Below are 18,963 nucleotides of genomic sequence, written 5' to 3'. Positions count from 1 at the left end.
GTAATACGCCGCATAGATTTGCACCCCTAAATTCTGATGAGAAAATAAAAAAGTATTTTGCACGAAAATAATCCATAAATCGATTGAGAGGAGAAAAATTACTAGAAACCTACTTGTACTTACATGTAAGACGTAGTTATGTACCATATACGTTGGTTCTAACTTAATGATACAAGACATCGGCACCATATTTTGACTTATTCACTCCCATCACTGCGAGTACTGGCACTCACATTATCACTCTCACTCCCATCATCTTCTTCATTCTCTTCCCACAGTAGTCACCCTCAACTCCATGCAGCGCGTTTGATATGCAGCATTTCGTGAACCCTTAATGATTGACACTGATGATTTGGAGAATCATGAAGCAAGAATCCACTTGCACAGAAGGGTGACTGATGGGTCCTTGATCATACCAGACAGTATAAGGCCATGGTTTTCTTCCTGGAGGTAATCATTTCTCTGAGGTTTTCCTTGAACGATCTTTTATGGCCAAATAAAGCACCTGTAGTTTTGGTGTCCTCTGGCTATTACGACAAGGTCTGTCTTTTTTGCAGCAAGTTTATCTCTTAGTTCAACAGTTAGACGTCCCTTAAAAGCATCAAAAACTAGCTTGGCTTTCTCAGCAAGCAGTACTTTTTTCTTGAAAGTGACATAAGGTGGGTAAATTTGCCCCAGCGGCTGCAACAGCTAAAATAAAAGTTATTCTTTCTTTCATTGCCAGTTCCTCCTATCGGGATACTTTTTACCTTTTTCATTGCTGCTGTCGTATTGCCCGATATATCTAAGAAGTAGAATTTCTTCAGCATTGGCAATCTGATGAGAAGGCTGTGAGTGACACTTTCATAACTGGATGACGTACCGCTGGATGTTAACCAACTTCTCCCCGAAATCTGTTAGCATTCTCCGTGCTAGTGTAGTAATTCGTTGGAGAGCACAGCCGTTTCTCCGCATAAACCGGCAACACATTGACCTAACTTTAAATTAAGGTTCTTTCATATGTGCAAGATAAGAAGGAAGGTGGGATGCCTGCCTCACTAGAAGTAATCCAACTGAAGGCCTTGGAAATCGCGGGATCGTAAGAAATTGGAATACTTTGTACAAGAACTGAGTTCTTACCATTTATTCAGCTGTGTTCAGGTAGTGAGAGTTATGTAACATACTTACAAGGTCAATTACTTGCTTCGTTAGATAAAGATCAGCTACGCAGCGAAAGGCGTCATAAATCGTTCCTTAGCAGACTGCTGGTGAATACCAATTACCTACTTAATGTTCACAGGAAATCCAAGCTACTACAGGCGTTTTAATCGCAAAATTCACACCAAGGAGAGGTCGTCTCGTGAATACTAAACAAGGTACAATAGAGTAGTAGTTTGTCATTCAGTAAACTATCAGTTACACAATGAGCACTCAAGAAAGGTATGATTCCGCTTCTGTCAGAGGATTTAAATGCCTCCAGTCCGAAAATACCGAAATGTTTCTGTATTCTGAGTTTCTTAAACTGAACTCATCATTCGTCGTTCGCAACTTTACAGACGAATAGTGAGCTATCATGCTGAAGAAATTATCTCGATATTAGTTTTAAATAATGAGAGCTGAATTTCCAATTATTTGAAACAGAGTTTCAGATTTCAGTGCTGAAATCTTGTTCTTCGGATGGCATTGACTCCAGCATGTTAAACGATTCTCGTCCCCATTCATGTGTGGCGTGAGTCGTTAGGCGGATTAGTCGGAGCGGAGGGCGCCGTCAAAGAAGCCGAACAGTGCGTCCGTGAAAGAGGGAGAGAGAGAGAGAGAGAGAGAGAGAGAGAGAGAGAGATTAAGGGAGGATAAGACAGAGAGAGGAGTGAGACAAGAGGCGAAGTTCAGATAGAGAGAGAGGGGGAGACGGGAGAAGATGGGGTGGAAGGAATGGAGTGGGGACCTCAAGCTAGAGCATTGAACATTTTGAGCGAAGATCATTTTGGGAAAATGACAAAGTTACCAGAATTAGAAAATTAGTTTATTTTGTATTTTATAGTTGAATGATACCATTTCTATCGAAATGCACAAAGAATCATTTTAAATGTTCTTTTTTGGTATATATCGCTAAATTTCGGACATTTACTGATTACTAAAAAGCACTATGCGACAGGCATTGACATTACTTGCATTACTGATAACATTTGTTTAAATTTAACAACAAATCCAAACATCTGTCGCTTCTGTATCATATGTTGTTGTTGTGATGATCTTCAGTCCAAAGACTGGTTTGATGCAGCTCTCCATGCTACTATATTCTGTACAACCCTCATCATCTCCAAATAACTACTGCAACCTAGATGCTTCTGAATCTGCTTACTTTATTTATCTCTTGGTCTCCCGCTGCGATTTGAACATTTCGCACTTCCCTCCAGTACTAAACTGGTCATCACTTGATGTCTCAGAATGTGTCTATCAACAGGTCCCTTCTTTTTCAAATTTCTTTTATCCTCTGTGCTATTCGGTATTTCCTCGTTGATTACATGATCTATTCATCTAGTCTTCAGCATTTTTATGGAGCACAATAGTTCTATTCTATTGTTGTCTGCCACCTTTATCATCCATGTCTCACTTACATACAACGCTACACTCCCGGCAAAGCTTCAGAAAAGGCCTCCTGACACTTATGTCTATTTGCGATGTTAATAAATTCCTCTTCTTCAGAAACACTTTTCTTGATATTGCCATTATACACTTTATATTCTCTCTGCTTCGGTCATCAGCATTTATTTTACTGGCCAAACAGCAAAACTCATCTCCTACCTCTAGAGCCTCCTTTCCTACTCTAATCTCATCAGCATCACCTGATTTAATTTGACTATATTCCATTACCCTAGTTGTTTATGTTCATTTTCTATCCTCCTTTCAAGTCATTCCCTTTAGTTCCACTTTCAAGTCCTTTGCTGTCTCTGGGAGAATGACAGTGTCATCAGCAAAATCAAAATTTTTATTTTTTCTTCCTCAAATTTAATTTTTTCTTCATATTTTTTGTTTTGTTTTTATTTCCGCTTGCTCAAATGTACAGATGGATGACATTGGGTATGCGTTACAGCCCAGTTTCAATACTTTCTCAAACACTGCTCTCCTTTCAAGTGTCTCGACTCTTGTAACTACTCTCCAGTTTCCTTACAACCTGTAAATAACCTTTCGTTCTGTATTTGACGCCTGCTACCTTCACAATTTTGAAGAGTGTATTCTAGTCGACACTGTCAAAGATTTTTTCTAAGACTACAAATGCCATGAATGTAGATTTGCCTTTCTTTAACTTATCATCTGTTACAAGTCATAGGACCAATATTGCCTCAAGTCTTCCTGCATTTCTCCGGAACCCAAACCAATCTTCCCCGACGTCGGCTTCTACCAGTTTTTCCACCGTTCCGTGAATAATTCGCGGCAGAGTATGGCAACCATGACTTATTAAATTTATAGTTTGCGAATATTCATACCTGACAGCACCTACTTTCTTTGGAACTGGAGTTATTGCATCCTTACTGAAATCTGAGGATATTTTGCCTGTCTCATACAACTTCCATAGATTGAAATCTGAGGTTATTTTCTCTGTCTCATACGTCTTGTATACCAGGTGGAATAGTACTCTCATGACTGACTCTCCCAGAGGTATCAGTAGTTATGACGGAATGTCGTCTACTCCAGGAGTCTTGTTTTGATTTAGGTCTTTCAGTGCTCTGGCAGATTCTTCTCACAGTATTGCATCTCCTCGCTCATCTTCATCTACGTCCCCTTCTCTTTCTGTAATATTACCTTCAAGTACGTATCGCTTGTAGAGCCCATCTATATACTCCTTCCACCTTACATATTTCCCTTCTTTGCTTAGTACTGGTTTTCCATCCGAGTTATTGATATTCACTCAGCTGCTTTTCTTTTATCTTTGATTTACGTACTGACGGTATCTATCTTTCCTCTAGTTGTGTATGCTTCTACATCTATAAATTTGTCCTATGGCCATTCCTGCCCAGCAATTTTGCGCTTCCTGTCAATCTCATTTTTTAGACGTTTGTATTCCCTGTCGCCTGCTTCATTTGCTGGATTCTTATATACTCTCCTTAAAGCAGTTAAATCCCATATCTCCTGGTTCTTTCAACTTATCCAGGTACTATCTCCTTAATGTCCTGCCTTTTTGCAGTTCCTTCAGCTTGATGCAGTTTAACGACTAAATTGAGGTCATAGTTCACATCCACCCAAGTAAATGTCTTACAAATTAAAACATGGTTCCGAAATCTCTCTCCTACCATTATATAATCAACTTGAAGTCCTCCTGTATCTACACGTTTCTTCCACGTATACAACAGTTTTTTCACTTTTTTTAAATCAAGTGTTAGCAATGATTAAATTACGCTCTGTGCAGAATTGTATTAGGCGGCTTCCTCTTTCATTCTTTGTCCCCAGTCCATTTTCATCCACTATTTTTCCTTATCTTCTTTGTAGTACAGTTCCAATCTTCCATCACAGTTAAACTGTCCTCTCTTTTATCTGTCTGAATAATCTCATTTATCTCAACAGATATTTTATCGATCACTTGATTATCTGCTGAGCTTGTTGGCACATAAGCTTGTACTACTGTGGCACGTGTTGGTTTCGTGTCTATGTTGGCTGCGACAATGCGTTCTCTATGCTATTTATAGTAGCTTGCTTACGTTTCTGTTTTCTTCATTCATTAATAGACATATTCCGGCATTACCGCTATTTAATGTTGTATTTATGACCTTGTTCACACGAGACGAGAAGCCCGTTTATCACTCCACCGAACTTCACTAATCTCCACTATATCTAACTTCAAACTATCCATTTGCCTTTTCAAATTTTCTAACCTGCTTGCCCGATTAAGGGACCTAGCATTCCAAGCTCCGACCCGTAGACTCTCAGTTTTGTTTTTCCTTATGACGACGTCCTCTTGAGTAGTTTCACCCGGAGGTCAGAATAAGGGACTAAATTACCTCGGTAATATTTTATGCAAGAGGATGCCATCATTATTTAACCGTACACTCGGGAAAAAGTAGGGCTGTAGTTTCCCCTTGCTTTCAGCCGCACGCAGTACCAGCACATCAAGGCCGTTTTGCTTGGTGTTACAAGGCAAAATCAGTCAATCATACAGACTGTTGTCCCTGTAGTTACTGGAAAAGCAGCTGCCCCTCTTCAGGAACCACACGATTGTCTGGCTTCTCCACAGCTACCCCAGCGTTGTGTTTGCACCTCTATGTACCACGGGTTATTTTAATCGGTTTTTTTCCGTGTCTGACATTTTACGTTATTTTTGTAGCAGTATGCTGAATACCAATTTGGAGCCACTGACAGCTATAATGTTAGGTAATCAAGGTCGTCTTTGATTCTTGGTCTGTACCTGTCAACATCACTGTTCTTTTCAAATCTTGAAGGATGGTCTATGAATTCATTATCGAATATATACAAGCTGTGAAAAAAGGGGTTTGGTATATTCAACGCCTTTAAGAGGCGTTTGTAACGTGTTGGTGGATGAAAAACGTGTATTATTTCCACTCGTCGCTTTGTGTGACGAATACCTACTTTCTTTTCCCAGAAAGTTATATAATAATACGCAACCAATATCAATAAACAGAACTTCCCACAAAGTTGCTCGAGTCTAGCACCTCATTGATAGACATTAATAGGCTACCACAGTATTGTTTGAACCATTTCAAGATATGTCTTCAAGCTGTTAAAAGTTCTGGACCAGTCACTACGAGACTCAGCGATCTCGTCCGTCGCGTTGAGTTAACTTTAACTCACGTTCTTTCTTTTACCAGAATGAATTTTCTCTCTACAGCTGAATGTGTGCCGATATGAAACTTTCTGGCAGTTTAAAACTGTGTGCCACACCGATACACGAACCGAGTTTCGTGTACCGGTACGGCACGTAACTTTAACTGCCAGTAAGTTTCTCTTTTTCTTTGCTTCATTGTTCCTCTTTGGGGAATATACTCCTCGATTTAGTGATACTGTTAAAAAGGCTAAGTAAAAATTGAAGCACATAGACTCAAATTCGGTGCTCGTCACTGAATGCCTCTCATACGGGTGATATGGTCATATTTTGGAGTAGTGAGTACTCCCTGTTGTTTAACAGTCTCATCATATAACATCAAAAGTTATATTTATGATTCAAGGTTTTCTTTTGTTCCATTCGCAGAAGTTACTGAGTGTTATCGTTATGCCACTCGCATTGTGGAGACTTAGAAGGTTTGAGTATGGCCAAAGGAAAATCTTTGTACTATTGTTAAACAACGTCTGTGGCAAAGTTTACAGGTAATATTACAAATCTAACATAGAACGCAGACTGAGCGTATCTGCCTCCCTTTAGTCTCACAATGAGCATGATAAACGCTCTAGAGTGTTAAATTTAAGTACACCTGTTTGCTTTGTGGCGCACTTCGAAAAATGGGACCAAAATTTTAGACGTTTTACTATCGACGATGGGATGACGAAACACAGGAGAACAAAAGCTTCTTTCTAATGTAAAGACTTCGAAACGAATAGATGCTGTTGATAGCTCTAGCGTCCTTTCACGTGACTGGTATGAATATTTGCAAGGCTGTGGGAGTGGTAGGCGAAATAAGATATTAGCATCTGAGAGTGAACATAAATTTGCGGCCGAGGTCAGTATGTAACCTAAAAGCTGTGACGTCCAAGACCGGTCTGTTACGTTAACGAAGGCTGGAGCCGTGTGGCGCGACATGTGTCGTTTGCGAAGGACAATCGCAGCTTCACCTTCTCTGCGAGCCTTGCCAGTTACTAATGAAGCTCTGTGACTACATCGCATTTTATATTTGAGCTTCGCCTATACAGCGAGCCGTATACTGACTTTTCATGCGTGAGTCGTATTTTAAGTCCGGTGTCTTGCCACACTGAAAACATGTCCCAGGCAGTTCACGCTAAACGAGACCACAGAACGCAACTGTAATGCAGAGCCTCAGGTTTCGTTTATTTTGTTTCATTCGGCCTCCAAAGTTCGTACTCTGTTTATCCATCGAAAACATGTTTACTTAGAATATGTTATAGTACGGAGAAAATGCTTATTTATAGAATTGAAAGCTCAAACTGTCAATCTTTCATAAAATGGTTCAAATATTTCTGAGCACTATGGGACTCAACATCTGTTGTCATCAGTCCCCTAGAACTTAGAACTACTTAAACCTAACTAACCTAAGGACATCACACACATCCATGCCCGAGGCAGGATTCGAACCTGCGACCGCAGCAGTCGCGCGGTTCCTGACTGAGCGCCTAGAGCCGCTAGACCACCGCGACCGGCTGTCAATCTTTTTACGACAAATGTTTAACAAATAGTATGTTATCAATTGATACTATTTCTTAAATTTGATAATAAGGGACACAGAACCTCAGGTATTCCGAGAATATGCTACGGTCCTTTCTTACAAGATGGCAGAATACCAAGTAGTGTTAGAAATGGATCAGCTCGTACATTACAGGCAGCTTTGGTGTATTATTAATGGATGTCTGGGACCATTGCTCCTCACAGTAAAAAACTAAACTCCACCCGAACAGGCCGTGAAGACCCAACGGTACTGACCGGCCGCCGTGTCGTCCTACGCTCAAAGGCGTCACTGGATGCGGATATGGAGGGGCATGTGTTCAGCACACCGCTCTCCCGGCCGTATTTCAGCTTACGAGGCCAGAGCCGCTACTTCTCAAGCTCCTGGCAATACACAGATAGAAATAAAAAGTATAAACATTTGACAATCATCTTTTGCACTCCTTCTGTCCCGAACAATCAGAATTAGATCGAGATATAGCGTCTTGAATAGGTACAGGCTGTCAGCCTGAAAAACCAAAGTTGGACTCCTGATCTGTAAGTTAAGAGCTGCTGACTGCTGCTTTCCTCCTGACTGCAACACTCAAGGATTACACTGAGATTTTCTAAAAGATTTTGACACTGTAGTTGCTGGCTGCAATAGAGATATTAAACTCCGCAGTCACGTATACCACTAATTCGTGCCTCTAATAAATTACACTTGTGGACGGTGGCTATTAGTGGAACTCTTTTATTTCATCATCAACTATTTTGCCCTATCCAAGATTAACAACACAAGGGGCAGTCAAATGAAAACAAGATAGATGGAAAAAACAACTAACCTGTTTGTTATTTCAAAAGTAATCACCATAACTGTTAATATATTTCCACCACTGTATGCCTTCATGGAGAAATGTTTGCGGTTGCCTACGGAATAATAATTGCACCTGGGTTGGACCCGCCCACATATTGCCAAGGTTGTTTCGACTATGTAGCAGACATTTCGCTGGGAAGCCCTTACATGTCCTCCATACAGCCCCGATATCTCCCCGTGCAATTGGCGGCCCGGAAGAAAGACATTCGTGGTCGTCGATTTGCTTCGGACGAAGAGGGGCTCACCTGGGTACAGTGATGGTTCCGCAGGCAACCACAAACATTGTCCATGAAGGCACTGACCGTCTCCCCTCACAGTGGGATAAATGTATTAACTATTGGGGTGATTATCTTTGCAATAATAAACCGTTTACTTAGTTTTATCATTTGGATTGCGTTTGTGACGACAGAATGTTGTATTGAATATTGGGTAAAATGCTTTTGTGGTCATTTCTCATGGAGAGCAAGGAGGTGGTTGTAGAAGCGCAAGGAAGGTCTTAGCTCCATGAATAGATCCATTGCCAAATGTACCTGCCATTACGTTCGATTTTGTAAAAGGGAACTTCAAAATTTGAGGATATCTTTAATGTTTAATTAAGTATGTCTAAAACTGAATATTATGATAAAATGTCGTGGCTTTTATTGTGACTCCTTTCGTATTTTATAATGAAATTGGACCAGTGTCCTGTCTGTATTATTACCTGTGGTAATTGTATCTGGTAAAACAGGCTCTGCCTTAAACCAAGCAAAGTAAAATGTAAAAAGTCCTAGAGGACCCGTATCTTCACCAGAGAAATGAGCTCTGATTCACTGGGGAAAAACATAATGACTCTAATGTGATTCAATTGTAAATTTTGATAAAGGTATTCTTGCTAATGAGGAACAGAAATGAGCTGGCGTAAATGTTAATTTGTAACAGTTTTCTTGTGTGGAAAAAGAAAGGCTCAAGCTAGTCAACCAGTAGGATAGATCCCAGGGGGATGTTTGTTGGATATAGTTAGAAACGACAGACCGCGACCCAGTTTCCCATAAATCTGCCTTGCTGTTTGTCTGAGAGGGGATGTTGTTGCACATTATAGAAATTCTGCTCACACTTGCGACAAACTGCAAAAATTTTGCTTTTGGATCACTCCATGTCAACTCACTTAACCACCACAGATTTCGACGAAATTTTATGTCAACATCCGCACATGTCCTCGATGAACACTGGAAAAGTTTAACGTTCGTCGAAGCAATATTGGCTGAGATACGTTCACTTGTTTGACACCAAGCACTACTTTTCGAACGAGACTCGTTTTGAACCTTTAACAGTAAATGGTATTTGTAAAAGAAGTGTCGATTACACGCCTAGACTGTTTTCACCTTTTCAGAGAAATCGTCATATTCTCGAAGAATTTGAAGATTATTGGAAAATAGTTGATGAATGAAATTTTGTATTCCTTTTCCTTGTGCAACCGACCTATTGCTTATTAAACTCCATGTTTAGTATGCGTTTACTGTACGAGTTACAAGAATCCAATGTTTACATTTTTTCATGCCACTATTTTCGCATCCAAATTTGACTCAAATTATCTAACATTGTTAATCGGCGTTTGTTAAGCTAGTAAACTTTCTTAGGCGGTTAACGCCATGGTCTTTCTAATGACCTCAGCTTGGAGAGTTTTATAGAACACGGTTTTTTGCCAAATCAGGTCGAAAATAGGTCATTTTTTACGTGTTTACAGAATCTCCAAATTTGCATTTATTTTATTCAGTATTGGAAAGTGGTAAATAAATGAAACTTTATATTTGACAACCTTGTGTTTGATGTTCGTGATACCTTTAGTATCTGAGAAGCTAAGAAGCTAACAGAAATTTTTCTGGAAACTTTGTCAAAAATTTTCTGGTTGAATGTTGCCGGTAAAATTCTGTTCATTAATATTCTTGAGAGAACACCCAGTTGTACAAGATGGTCAAATTTCATTTGCTTCGATGAAATATTGCCCGAGATATAACAACTCAAAGTTGCGAAAATTCACGCTCGCTGTGCGCAAAGTTGCGCATGGAGTCAAACAGGCGACTATGTCTCGGCCAGTATTGTTTCGACGAACTTTAAACTTTACCAATGTTGATCGGGGACATCTGTGAATATTCACATAAAATTTCATCGAAATCCTTGAGGATCGAGCAGGAAAATGTTCCGAAATTAGGCGATCTGACATGGAACGACCCTTCTTCTTTTACTTTAGTGTTAGTATTACATTAATACGCCTTAAACATATTGGAGTATGAAAAAAGTGGTGTACTCCAGTGTACCAGACAATTAACTGGGAACGGCTAGGTTTATCAACACAGGAAAGATTCAAAAGTGCGATGGGTAATCCCTGAAGTTTCAGTTATCATCTCGAAAATACAAAATTACGTAATTAGAGTTCTGCTTGTTTGCAGGTACATATCTGATGTCCTGATGCACAGTGAAATCCCAGCGCCACAGTACCGTAGCACGTCGCTAGAGGGACATAGCAAAATGTCGGAGCCCAACTCCGTTTTATCAATGGGCTGTGCCATTTTCTTTTGAGTGCTATAGCAACGTGCTGCGGTATTGCAGTGCTGGGATATCAATGAGTACCTGCAGTCTGGACATCTGAAGATTAACTGAGTAACTTTCTTTTCCGAGATGATAATTAAAATTTTAACATTACCTCTTTAATAGTGTAGCTTGAGGATTAATTGTGTCCCTGTAAAACAGAAGACCTACACCTTCCATTCGACGATCATTTTGAATTTGTTGACAGACAGTTATTCTAAAAATGGTTCAAATGGCTCTGAGCATTATTGGACTTAACACCTATTGTCATCAGCCCCCTAGAACTTAGAACTACTTAAACCTAACTAACCTAAGGACAGCACACAACACCCAGTCATCACGAGGCAGAGAAATTCCCTGACCCCGCCGGGAATCGAACCCGGGAACCCGGACGTGGGAAGCGAGAACGCTACCGCACGACCAGTTATTTTATTCCAGGCCGTTGTGATGGGGATTTGCTATCGCTGCCTCAACAGGTGGCGTAACTTGACCTGTAGTAAACGCCTGCAGAAATGTCTTGGAGGCCATAACAGACGTGCGACCATTGGGCATAGACGCCCGCTTCCTTTGAATAAAAGGCCATCACTGCATTCTCCACGATGAAACTGTTGGCCACCTCGGTAAGAGGAGCATTATGGAAGGACACCGAGCCCTCATACGGGTTTCAACACGACGGTCAAGAAAGCTACTAATCAAGAAGAGAATTGTGAATGACAGGTATCCAAGCACTGCAAGGGCAGCCATACAATCAAACGTCTCTACTCGGCCATGGTTCACCTCGTTAAAGCTTAGTAGACGTTATGTGACCTCTCTCATCGCTTGAGGCTGGGACACGGGCTTCACCACAACACACCTATACCGACTGAAAATCATTTCTTCTGGCCGCCATAATCAGGGGCCAACGGTGGCGGTGAATGTGAACTACGTCATATTGGCGCGTACCAACTACTCAGACGCACAAGCAGTCCTGTACAAGAAATTGTTTTTGGGGAGGGGGGGTACGTCCTGCCCCCAAATATAACTGCTTTATTTCACCTCTTTGACATCTGCATCATTTGCTTGCCAACTGTTTAAAATACGCCGGTATTCAGGTTCGACCTATAAATGTGGGTCTTGTTCTCCCAGGAACCAGCCCTGCTGGGAAGCTGGGACATCTGTTTGTGTCTCTACTTTGCATTGAGAACCTATCTTTGTAAATGATGCTACTGACCAGCTTTCTGTTATAAGTTGCTGCGGATACCATTCCCCTATTAAATCGACTGTGATCGCAACCTGGGTCGTAATTTTGTGTTTTTAGTGTATATTACAAACTTACTTTTGTATTTCACGCTCTTATCATTGTTCTGTTTTACAAATTACATTGTATTGTTGTACCTACTGCTGGCTGTATCGCGTTCGTCTCTTCGTGTTTTTATTTACGTTAAGAACTTACATTTGTACGTTAGACTCATATTGCTATGCTACGGTGAAAATCACAATATGTTAAGGTGACATATTTGTGATTAATGTTTGCTTTTCTGCCCAAAGCCAAAAGTTCGTAAATAAATAAACGCCTGCCGATGTGAATGAGTTTGAAATCTTGTTCTGATAGAATGTCTTCAAGCAAGGTAGACCCGAAGAACACATACAAGCACTCGCAAGAAATAATAATGAGGATAATTTAATTAAACGTTATTTCACTTTAAATCCTATTTCATTTAGTTTGGAATGTTCCTCAGTTTTGTGTATGCGTAAAATGATAGGTACTAGAAAATCTGACAGCCGTAACATAAGTATGAAAATTTCTTTACTCGTGGTCCAAAAAGATGTAACCTTGGTGATAGTAAAACTGGTTTCCATTTCTTGCTCTAAATAAGTGCATTCAACGTATATCTACGTCTCCGTAACTGCACAAGCATAATTTGTTTGATTCGCCGTTTAATGAAAACGGAAAACACCAGTTCTGGTTTCATTACATACAAAATATTGCTTATAGAGAATTTTACGTACGCAATCAATATAGTAACATCATATTAAGTTTTGGCGATATTATTTTCAAATCAGTTTATCAGCGGCGATGATAAAGTGATCAGTATTTCCAGAAGCAACTGACTATTGTCGCTGTATGATGGTAGAATGAAGACAGACCTATGCTTCATGTGTCTTACTCAGTGACTTCTACACACTGATTGATCTCCACGTTTTTCTGTCTGCTTCAATATAAACTGTCTGACAAAGGAAAGTAAAGCATTGAAAAATATGTCGAACGTTAGTAAGCTTTGCACACTCACGCGCTGTCGGAGAATATGTAAATGATTAGAGTTACAATTTTCTGTGATAGGTAGAACGGCCACTATGGTGCACTAGTGGAGTTCGTGTTTAGTGTTGTTAACAGGCCAGGTAGAATAGCACGAACAGCGTCAAGTGTTGAGTGATCAATCTAAAGGACATGGAGGTGCCGTGTACTAGTGTGAGAAAGATTTATCGGTGCTTGACACAGTTTGAATAGGGGCTCATTGTGGGTCTCCGTGCGGCGAGCTGGTCGAATCACCCAACATCCAAACTTGTGACAGTTGCCCTATGTTGGTCTGCTTGCCGGCCGGTGTGGCCGAGCGGTTCTAGGCGCTACAGTCTGGAACCGTTCGACCACTACGGTCACGGGTTCGAATCCTGCCTCGGGCATGGATGTGTGTGATATCCTTAGGTTAGTTAGATTTAAGTAGTTCTAAGTTCTAGGGGACTGATGACCTCAGAAGTTAAGTCTCATAGTGCTCAGAGACATTTGAACCATTTGGTCTGCTTGGGGACGTGAGGTCGACCAGGTCTGACACCCACAAGGGAGAATCGTTGTATTGTGCGTCAAGCGCATCGTAGCCCTTTCACATCTGCGCCTGCATCCGAGAACCTGAATGGACACCGCGCAGATTCTGTGTCACCATGCACCACTGTCGAAGATTACCAGCAACCGGACTAGGAAAATACGGTCCCACGCGTAGGATGCCGTTAACACCGCAAAACAAACGGCCTTGGTCAGAATGGAGTTGTTATCGGGATGAATGGCATCTCATTGTGTTAAGCAACGAGACACATTTCTGCACTACCCCGAATCACTACCGGCGGCGAGCATGGTAGAGAACTGGGGAGATGCCATATTCTTCCAGCGTATTGGAGAGGCAAGCAGTGTTACTCCTGGCGATGTGGTATGTGAAGCCATCGGTTATGACTGCAGGTCAGTGACGCCACAAAGGAACGTCACTGACAGCCTGGCCCCCACGTGCTACCTATCATGCGTCACTCTTGTGATGCCATTCTGCAACAGAATTATGTACGATCACACATGGTGCTTGTCTCTACGAAATATCTTTGTAATGCTAAGGTACTGCCTCGATCAGCAAGATCCCCATATCTAACCCCGATAAAACATTTGTGGGAGCAGTCCAGACGGTAATCGTCCCAGTGCCATGTCCAGGATATCCAGGAGCACTTACAACAGTCGTGGTCCAGTTTGCCTCGGGAGAGGTTACAACGGCTTTATGACACCCTTACCAACCGAATCAGTTCATGTATGAGCAACCGTAGTTTATCGGAATAAACCTACAGACTACGAAATTAATATTAGGTATGATATAGATTACACGTGAGAAAAGGCATCAGTTGACTCTTGGCAGCGACATCCATTTAAACAGGTATAGCTGATGCTTTTGACGCGAGTATAGAAAGACGCCTACACGATCAAAGACGTAATTTACGCCTGCTATTTTAAGAAAACCGAATACATTTTTACCTGAAAGCTATCAAATACAAAATTTTCCTCACCTCCTCATCTTTTTCACTCGTTGTGTGGGTGGATGCAAGCAAAAGAACGCATTGTAACATTCAACACCTGCTGTGCTTCAGCTTTACATTCGCTACGTCCATCTGACACTATCGCATCATATTTTCGTAGCTCTACTCCTCATCTTTTTCACTCGTTGTGTGGGTGGATGCAAGCAAAAGAACGCATTGTAACATTCAACACCTGCTGTGCTTCAGCTTTACATTCGCTACGTCCATCTGACACTATCGCGTCATATTTTCGTAGCTCTATCTCAGAAACTGACATCTTAAATTGAAAAAGAAAAGAGAGGACGTATTTCCAATTTTTCGAAGACTCAGATGAAAAATCTGGGTATAGCTCTTACGGAAGTAGTACGCTATTCACATTGTCTTTGCAGAGTTTAAAGAAGTATGGTTACAGATTACGTTAAATTCGTTATCAGCTGCAGCACCATCGCAATTGGTCAACAGTGGAAGAGGTAAACAACAGTCGCTTTGTTCGAGGAACTACCCTGGTATTCGCCTGAAATGACTTTAGTAAATCAGAGGAAATTTTGTTCCGTAGTGGCAGACGGTAATTTAAAAATGTGTTTTAAGCATTGCGCTTCCTCTACCGGTCGCCGCACGGGAGTGAGCAGACAACAGCCGAAATATGTAGCAGGTACCATTCGCTGTGGGTTCGGCAGTTACTCTTTGACGTGTATTCGTTTTTACTCTTGGGAGTGTTTATGTTTTTTATAGTGTCCGCAGTAGTAGCGCTTTTTACCTTGTAGTTAAAGTAAAAGTAAATTGCCGGCTGAGTTTAACGATGCTGTAAATTACATGAGTTTCACATATATGTGGCCGTTGCAAGAACCGGGAAGGAGCATTTTGAAAAAAGACGTCTAGACGCAATTTCAGGAGTATTAAGAATTATTAATACTGGAAATAAATTCCTTGTGCGAGCTAGCGATCAGAACGGAGCTTTTGGGACAATGTAGCCGAGATTCCTTAAGGATTTTTTCTTTTTATTATGCCATTCCATGTACCATGTTTCGTTTCTTGTCATCTTCTGACGTAAGCTTAAGACTTCCGAAAGAAAGTACAGTATCAATTTACGGTGAATCATACACCGAAACAAGGTCTCAACTCCTTGCTGTAACAACGCTGTTTAATACAATCAAGAACGGTTAGACGCAACCATTTTATGTAACAGCTAACGTAAGTAAAATACCTGAATAATACCTCAGGTTTAGAAACGCATCAAGCAGTTCCAATAAATCCATAATTTTCTATATATTACCATTTTAACGTGGTCAAGATTTTACTTGTAACTTCAAAGGATAGAGTTAATATCTGAAAGGTACTCTTTCCCTGAAACTAGGAAAAGTTTAGAAATCGTATGGTGTTTGCTCGCTTCCTCTACTTATTTAAATATAATCACTTGGAGCTTAATCCAAAACTGCGAAGGCTGCTCTGGCTTTCCGCAATGCCTGCATTACGGAGTTTCTTACATAACACAAGCGTTCAACGAAATGCTGATTAATATGCTGATGAAAACTCATGCTAGCTCGACTTAACTTTCCTCTTACGCAATTTTCCAGAATATTCGCAATTCCTGACAGATTTTCACCAAGAGTACTTCTACGTTGGTTTTTTTAATTTCTTTTGTAACATGGGAAACCGTTCCACGTGGAATAAATGAAAAATCACATAAATGTTGTTCTTGTATAGCAAATGAACGTTCTCTCAAGTATATTAAGATGAATAATTTGATGGTATAACAATAAAATCTGTTATTGTATCTACTTGGAATCTTATAAGCACAACAAAACAAATAAGTGGAAATAAATAGATCAGGTCTCACAACAAGTGTTGTTATATAAGAGATCGATACAGCCTTGTTGTCGCTACAGAACGAACCGCAGACGTCTTTATTGTTTGGAGTTGTTGATTTAATGCCGGTAAGCGTTTCTTTTGAAAGTTAAAGTGCACGTTAGTTACTATAAAGTTCGGTGTATGACATTCAGTTTCTCTTCAACGTGCAAATCACTGGTAGCCACATGCAAAATAACCCGTGTTCAATATCCGATTTTGAGAAAATACCGAAAAAGCAGGAAAGCGTGTGCTGAGTTTGTGTCGCGAAGTTTTTGCGTAGTGAGACATTGAAGAGTTATTTTCCCCCGCTAAAGAAGTGCCTTGCGCTGTGGCGCGTGTGTTTTCGCGAGCACTGTTAGGGATGGCAGCGCAGCGGACTCACCCGTTGGCATAGACACAGGAGGCGCTCATGTTCGCGGTGCTGCCCAGACGGTCGTCGGCGAACGACTGAAACGGCTTGCGGGCGCGCGGTGCAGATCCGCTGGCGGGAGCGCGCTACGTCACCAACCACTCCACACGCGCCGCGACTCGCGTGCACGACCTGTTCGCCGCTGCCCGCTTCCACAGACGATCGTATTCTCGCACCCACGAACCCCCGCTTGTTACGTGACGCCAGATCGCATTCACTGTTCTCGAACGCGGAGACAACTCACAAATCACCGGCGATGACCTCGCCGACCGATGTTTCCGACGGTACAAGTACAAATAGTCAACTGGACGCAGATATTAACTTACTAGTTGCCAACAGCGTTGAGGAACTTTCGAGCGCACTCTGAGCGCGACATTGAAGTGTCAACGGAAAGAGTTATTAGCCACGTGAGTGTAAGAGACGGACTAAGGTACCAAGGAAAAGTCATCAGATTATAATCAGCATGGAACTTGTGCTGGCAGAAATACACTCGTCGGTACAACGGTGGGTTTTTTAGATACTAGAATGTTGTTGCTGTTGTGTTCTTAAGTCCAGAAACTGGTTTGATGCAGCTCTCCATGCTACTCTATCCTGTGCAAGCTTCTTCATCTCCCAGGACCTACTGCAATCTACATCCTTCTGAATCTGTTTAGTGTATTCATCTCTTGGTCTCCCTCTACGATTTTTACCCTCCACGCTGCCCTCCAATACTAAATTGGTGATCTCTTGATGTCTCAGAATATGCCCTATCAACCGATCCCTTCTTCTAGTCAAGTTCTGCCACAAATTTCTCTTCTCTCCAATTCTATTTAATACCTCCTCATTAATTATGTGATCTACCCATCTAGTCTTCAGCATTCTCCTTTAGCACCACATTTCGAAAGTGTGGTGTGCGTACTCTAAGACCTTCAGTACACACACCATCAGATTATTGGACTCGTCGCTCTAACGAAGTAGGCGAGTGTCAGCAATATGTCTCGTGGTCTTATCGTAGCGTGTTTATCTTCTGCCGTTAGATCATACTATAGAAATGCTACTTGTACACTTAAAGTAGCAGATTGACAGTGACCAACTTTAAACAGAACTTGATTAATTTTCACACACATTTATTAAAATAATAAAAATCATAGATATTATGTAACTTGATTCTGGATGCTGTTTACAATTGACAATCTGAAGTTCCTTTGGTCTTGGTACATTGATCTTATTCTCCCATATTTCTGATACTTGACAAAGTGTCTATACATTTATCTTCACGGCTATGTACAGGAATATGATAATCTTATTAGGCGCAGACTGAAACTTGACTCCAGACTAATGCAGACGGACTAATCGGAGGTCTGTACACTCGTTATAATACCTAGTGCATTCATGTATCACTGCGCGAGTGTGATCCGTGAGGAGAAAAGATTCTACGTTAGCAGCAATCTCATTGGCTGCGTTACATATTAATACGCGGATCGGCTGAAGCAGAATTTGGTCCGTCTCTAAGACAGCGCCATCTCGTAGTGCGGAGATGGACGAGCGCTGCGCCTGCGCTGTTGTGCTTAGCGGGGCGCGCTCTAGTGGGAAAGTTGTGTACCCGCTGACTACGCGGAACTATGTACACAACAGAAAGCTTCTATTCTTTTCTTGTCCAAACTATTTATCGTCCACGTTTCACTTCCATACAAGGCTACACTCCATACAAATACTTTCAGAAACGACTTTCTGACACTTAAATCTATACTCGATGTTAACAAATTTCTCTTCTTCACAAACACCTTCCTTGCCATTGCCAGTCTACATTTTATATCCTCCCTTCTTCGACCATCACCAGTTATTTTGCTCCCCAAATAGCAAAACTGCTTTACTACTTTAAGCGTCTCATTTCCTAATCTGATTCCCGCAGCATCATCCGATTTAATTCGACTACATTCCATTATCCTCGTTTTGCTTTTGTTGATGTTCATCTTATATCCTCCTTTCAAGACACTGCCCATTCCGTTCAGCTGCTCTTCGGAACCTTTACTGTCTCTGACAGAATTACAATGTCATCGGCGAACCTCAAAGTTTTTATTTCTTCTCCATGGATTTTAATTCCAATTCCGAATTTTTCTTTTGTATCCTTTACTGCATGCTCAATATACAGATTGAATAACATTGCGGATAGGCTACAAC

General features: G+C 41.2%; 1 protein-coding gene across 1 annotated transcript in view; it reads right to left on the bottom strand.

Annotated features, from left to right (window-relative positions):
• LOC126282517 (tryptophan 2,3-dioxygenase) overlaps positions 1 to 16,958 on the bottom strand; it is a 362,921-nt gene extending 345,963 nt beyond the window's left edge. The window contains exon 1 of the mRNA XM_049982178.1: positions 16,777 to 16,958. Coding sequence (XP_049838135.1) covers positions 16,777 to 16,805 — 29 coding nt within the window. The 5' untranslated portion in view covers positions 16,806 to 16,958. The remainder of the gene's footprint in view (positions 1 to 16,776) is intronic.
• Between the last annotated feature and the right edge of the window lie 2,005 nt (positions 16,959 to 18,963).

Source organism: Schistocerca gregaria, chromosome 7 (assembly GCF_023897955.1).
Source record: "Schistocerca gregaria isolate iqSchGreg1 chromosome 7, iqSchGreg1.2, whole genome shotgun sequence".
In the NCBI taxonomy this organism is placed as follows: Eukaryota; Metazoa; Arthropoda; class Insecta; order Orthoptera; family Acrididae; genus Schistocerca; species Schistocerca gregaria.
Note: the sequence above shows the minus strand (reverse complement) of the source record. Positions and strands in the feature narration are given on the sequence as shown.